The 6,034-nt window shown below is 41.4% G+C and overlaps 1 protein-coding gene across 1 annotated transcript in view; it reads right to left on the bottom strand.

Moving 5' to 3' along the window:
• The window catches only part of BBOX1 (butyrobetaine (gamma), 2-oxoglutarate dioxygenase (gamma-butyrobetaine hydroxylase) 1), a gene marked incomplete at its 5' end in the record, with an annotated part of 13,054 nt that extends 8,459 nt beyond the window's left edge, over window positions 1-4,595 (bottom strand). Inside the window, one exon of the mRNA XM_010015484.1 lies at window positions 4,397-4,595. Coding sequence (XP_010013786.1) covers window positions 4,397-4,595 — 199 coding nt within the window. The remainder of the gene's footprint in view (window positions 1-4,396) is intronic.
• Between the last annotated feature and the right edge of the window lie 1,439 nt (window positions 4,596-6,034).

Genomic DNA, 6,034 nt, shown 5'->3' with positions numbered 1-6,034 from the left:
GTAGGGAAAAAAGTCTTTTCTTAGCTCTATTTTTGCGCTGGGTTCCAGCTATACATGGTGAAAAAAATAAGAAATTTGTTCCTTATAAAAGACTTTCCAACCCTAACTCTTCTATGATTCTATGACTTACCTTCCCCAAATATCTGAAAATAAAGCAAAACAATTAAAGTCTTTTTCAAGACTTCATGTAATGAATTACACATTTAACAACACTGGGTTGTTAAGCTGTTTGAGTATATTAACTGATTTCTGATATGTTTAGCATGTTACCACTTCATACACATTTGTGTTAAAGCATTTGAAACTAGTTTTGTGACTTATATTTTTTAAAAAATACTTTATGGATTGTTTCTTGAACCGCTACATGTAACAATACAAAGTTTATGCACCATCCTGCTTGTATTTTCCAGTATTTTAGGATTTCCTCTCTTTTTCTTTTCCCAAGGTCTAAAAAGTCATGCAAGCAGATGATACTTGCTTTTGCAAGATGTTTCCCACAGGCTTCATCCAAGGCCAGAAGAACTCAATAGCAAGGGCAGGCAGTGTCTTTCTAAGAACTCAAGAAAGCTTTGGGTCAAGGCTTATCTATTGAGGTAAGAAACTCATCTTGTACATCTCCTTGGCAGGATAATCATGCTGTGCAGTTCTGGCAGCTTACCTTTGTATTACTGTGGGAGTCATGCTTGCATAGGTGTGCTTTTGTATCACCCTAACAAAGGCATCCTTGTAATGCACCATGGAGACAGCTAAACAATGTCTGAACTGGAGGCACGAAAGCCAAGATGTAAGGAATAGCACACTTGCCCTGGATAAGCTCATAGATCTGGCTCCAAACTCCAAAGCAGGATGCCTTTGTATGTACAGTTAATTTATCTCCTTGCAAGTTAGCAAGGTAGTCTGAAAAAGAAAGCGTGTTCAACAGTTCTGATTCCTTCCCCAAAAGTCTTGGCTCTGCTAGTATGTGCATTGTATCATACACATCCTACCCCTTTTGTAATTGCCCTTCCTTTAGCACCGGTAGAGACACTCTTGTTTTCAGACCTGGACCTTGATCTGTACATAGCTTGTTGACTTCACCCTGTGGCAGAGCTGGTTTTTGTTACTTGAAATCAAGCTAGTCTGCAAAACTGGTCTTCAGATGTCAGGCTCTCTTTGATCTTATGCTCTTCAGATTTTAATTTAATGTTGCAAAATCAACCTAATCATACACAGAAACACAATTAGCAACTGTTAAATGACCTAGAGTAAATCTAACCATGGTGACTCAATTGGGATGATGTAAACCAGACTTTAAGACTTTCCAATACTACAGCTACGTTTAAAAAGCAAAAGAGAAAAGAACCTGAACTCAACTAAACTAAATATTCCTACGAAGTATATTTTCTTTTAAATGCAGAATTCATAGGCAATTGGAAAACTTCCACAACATTGAAACCCTCTTTCTGCAGCCTAATAAATACATGAATTAGCAAATAGATTTAGGAAACACAAGGAGACTTATAGCCTTTCATCATTCCTTTATTGTGAACCCTTATACTTAAAGAAATATAAAAATAAGGTTTAAACAACATCAAAAGTAAAGCTGATTTAAACAGTGAAAGGAGCTCTAACCATTACTTGCTCAAATGGCTTAGACCAAGGTCACATTTCAACCTTGACCTTGTGTGGAACATTAATGGGCAGGAGGCTGTTTATAAGATATAAAAACTTTTAAATATACATGTATATATAGACATCAAAGACTCAGAACTCATCCTGATAAACTACTTTTCTTGAAACCATCTTCTAAGAGATTAAACATTCATTCAAGCTGACTTCAAACAAGGTGACGTATTTATTAGTCATTCCTGTTTATAATTGTGCTAGGGAAGAGTCAGTTTAGGGGCAAGACTAACTTTTTTCAATTGGAAAAAACCCCATTCTGATGACACAAGTGATAAACTGGCAAGTCTCCCTAGGACAATCTGATTCTCTTGGTAGCTGAACTTAGATAAGGAAAGTCTATTCTAACAGTTAATAGACATTTATGCAGTAAAGGACTTCTCAGTCTCTCTTAAACATAGCAGAGTTATCACGAGCTGGATGTTGTAGACAGCTTCCAACACAGTTGACAGTCATTTTAAACAGCAATGATGATGAAGGGCTGAGGCAGAGTACCAAGCAGAATGTAGGTTTTGTTTTAATCTGCCAAGTTAAATAGCAAAACCTTTCGAATACCTTATTGCAAAGCATATTACAGTGCTCTGCAGATGGACAATAGGTGAAACACAGTGGGCTGCCATGTCAAGAAAGTTAGTCTAGAAGGTTTAAAGATCTTTTGCAGTTTTAGGATCCAGGGAAAACTTCTAGATCCAGTTCCTCATCCCTGAAACCTAGGCAAGCAATTAAAAGTTCTGTTGTAACCCAAGCACAAACCCATAGCATATGTTGAAGGGGTTGCATGGGGGGTTTTGGTTGTTATTTAGGGTTTGGGTTTTTCCCCCCTCTCCCCTGAGCTATTTTGGAGATAGATAGTGTGTATTTTCTTTTGGTGGTATGCTTCAACAAAGAACCAATATTTTTTCCTCGTATCTGGGGCTTGCTATATTTGTTCCTAACTCAAAATGCTTATGCAGCTGTTTGGGTACAAACAGAACAAATGTTTCATCCTTCAGGTGCCAAGGAAAGCTGTGAAACATCCTAAGATATAGTCAGGATTGGATACTCCTAAGAATCATCTTGTATCTGTAACTAATAACAATCATGTTAAAACAGAAATAGAAAGCAGCAGTGTTTTCATAATGATGCAAGTTTTAAATTGAGACCATAGTAGACTGCCAAACGTAGAAGTGCTTGACATTACTGTTCTGGGCTTTTAACGGCAGAAAATGTTGTGTAGCACTGGATGAGGTTTCTGAGTCAAGCAGGGGGCTCTGCCTCCGTTAATTTCAGTAGGATTAACCTGACTGAATCCCAGTTAACTTTTCCTTCTGGCACAGTATGCAGAAAGAGGAAGTCACACATTAACAACAATACATTATCTTAGATAGCCTAGTACATTTAAACATCACTCAAGCATCCTAGTTTGAAGAAGTGACCTTTTTGTTCACCTTCCTCCCCTTCACCTCACAATGAACATTTTGAGTTCATGTAATTTTCCTGCTGTCACAGTGCGCTTTTACTACCCTCACCTGCATTGCACATTCCAGCAGGGCCCACGTGTGCCTTCACACAGGACTCTTAAGGGGAGAAAATCTTTCCTCCTGACTTGAAGGAATGTGGTCTTTCCGGCCAAGGGTGAAGTTTTTTCCCCTCATTTCTGTTTTTTTAAAACTGTTGGGTTGTTGGATTTTTTTTCAGACAAAGGAGGAGACACTGGTTATTGCCCACATCGTTTTGTTCCTTATTCTCTGAACTACAGGTAAATCCAGTTTGTCATCTTTAACTCTATTGTAGAGGAGAAGGGACTTTTCCAGATGGGAAACCTTGAGTGTTCTAGGTTTGGTAGCTATTCAGGCTCCAAGAAATCACAGTTATGTCTAAAAGTTCTATCTATTTTGTTTAAGTGTTACTGGCTATTTTTATAACTTCTTTTTCTTTTTTTTTTTTTTTTGACAATAAGCACATATCCAAGTAATAATGTTTTTTATATACACTGTAAAAAAATCATCCCAGCAGCTGGGGGTGAGAGACAGGGCAACATTGCTCCTTCGCTTAGCTACATGGAGGTCATTGACTCAGCTCAGCAAGACCTGAGCTACCATCATGATTTTTTTACTCGGGTAGTGGGTGCTTGAGGAGGTCGAGGTTCATTTTATCACCTCTTGGCATCAGAAGGATGATTTACAAGTTCCTGCTTGCCCTCCTGCAGGCTGAGCAATTACTTCTGAATAAAAAGCAGTCTTAAAAGATGCCTGCTGGGGCTGGTTGTGGCTTTCCAGAGCAGACTCAGTTGGAAGCAGGGAATGGATACTCTGTCCATCTCCTTAGTGATGGGAGGCACAATACATCATCTGAGTCTTACCTATTTCTGTGACTAAAAATCAGGCTAAGAAGAAGTTTCAGTATAGACAACTTCCTTTTTTAGAAGGGCACTGAATTACGGGGTTTTTGATTTTGTTCCATGGTATAGATAAGTACAGCTATCTTGTGGTTATCTTTTATTTGATATCATCTGTTTTCAGGCATTTTTCCTTCTCTCAGCAGTTATTGCTGGTGTTCTTTATGTACCTGCCTGTCACAGTAAAGCAATCTTCTCCTACAGACAATTGACACTACATTTTCTAATATGCAGAGAAGAAAAAAAAAAGTAGCGTTCCTTAATTTCATCCACAAAATAGGTCCAGCAAGCTGAAGCGAAGGACATTAAAAGTGGTTACATAGCCAGCAAAGCAGGGATATTAAAAAGCAAACTCACCCATAAAAAGTGAGACGCAGAAACCCAATCCTGTGGCCAAGTTTAATCAACTCTCCCTGCCTAGCAGCAGCTCCTGTTAATATCACGAGTCCTACTTTCTTTAGGGTGCACAGCCACTTGTAGGCACTTTCATCATTGTACATGATTTCTTCAAAAGGCATTTGGGGAAGTTGCAGGTCTGAGCCCCAGTACTGGTGTTCTGAAAGGGAAGAAATAGAGAAGCAAGCACTTAGCTGTTGTAGCATCACAGCTCAGGACATAGTTGAAGTATGAACTTAATGGGATTTGTATGCATTTGTGAATATGCCCTCAATCCTACAGTCAGTCAACCACCTGAAACTGGGTCCCTAAATCTGCATGGATAACAAGCAGGATTTTGAGACCTTGACTCAAGTGGAGATGGCAAGACTGGGATTTTCTCTCTCTCATATGATCTTGACTGCAAAGGCAAGAAGGAATTTGTATCTGTGGGTCTGATGAAAAGTGGATTGTCTTAGCCTGTGTTGGAGGCATTCTCAGTTCCAGTGTGAGCCATAGGATAGCCCAAATGTTTAACAGAGCTAGGCAGTCCCTTCGTGTGTATCCAAAAATAGCTTTTCCTTTCCTGCCTCCTTTCTGTTCCAGGACGGAAGTCCCATGCCTTTCACTTCATTCTTTCCTATTTCAGGCAACATTCTCCAGCTGAGACACAGACACCCAGAGACGAAGAACTTCTCGGAATTTGTCTCTAACTGCTCTTCATTTTCAGTACTCCAGATGGCTCATGGCAAACGATAAGGGAACGTGCCCACTGCAGCCAGGAAAGCAGCACAGGCAACATGTTCCCCAGCCCAGGCCTCGCCAGCTCCTGTGGCAGAGGTGTTGGGACTCTGGGCCAGGGAGAATAAGTGTGAGGCAGGAGAGGAGCCCTTCAGCAGACAGTGCTGCTGGAGCCCTCCTTTCAGAGAGGTTTCAAGAGAAGACAGTGGCTGCTCTACACCTCTTGTGATCCACAACAGCAGAAGGCAGCTGATAGGAAAAGCCTGTGCAATTATTCATCAAGTACTCTGGCCCCCTCACCATAAGAGCTGTACAAAGCCCAGTGCCAAGGCACAACCACTAACCCAGTGTACCCCCTCTCTGCTGGTTTCTCCTCATGGCTGATTTAGGAAAAGCATGTTAAGGGCTGCTTGTTATGGTGATGATTAAAGACTAAACCTCAGTGATGGGTACTGTTAATAAATGTCACTGCAGTAGAGCGTTGTTTTGAGGCTTCAAACTGTGTTGACGTCGGGTGACATGATGAGCAGAGCCCACGCACAGGCAAATGCAGAGGCTCTGGCATTAGCAGGAGGTGGGCAAACCCGAGGCCCAGGGGTGGGCCCAGGGGTGGCCTTGGAGAGGGATGGCCCTGTGAGGGCTCAACACCAGGGAATGGAGGAGACAGGACACCAAGACCACTGGGCATCTCAGGGGAGATGGGGAGCTACACTACAGCAGCCCTGGGGACACCCCCCACGGCTGGGGCAGAGGCTCCAGACCCAATACATGGCTGGGTGCCTGGGTATGTCAGAAACAAAAGGAAAAGTCACTACGGGTAAAGAAAGAGACTAATCTCAAGCTATGAGGACCCCACTGGGGTTACTTGAGGTCATCAAT

Source organism: Nestor notabilis, unplaced genomic scaffold (genome assembly GCF_000696875.1).
Source record: "Nestor notabilis isolate BGI_N333 unplaced genomic scaffold, ASM69687v1 scaffold8515, whole genome shotgun sequence".
NCBI lineage: Eukaryota > Metazoa > Chordata > Aves > Psittaciformes > Psittacidae > Nestor > Nestor notabilis.
Note: the sequence above shows the minus strand (reverse complement) of the source record. Positions and strands in the feature narration are given on the sequence as shown.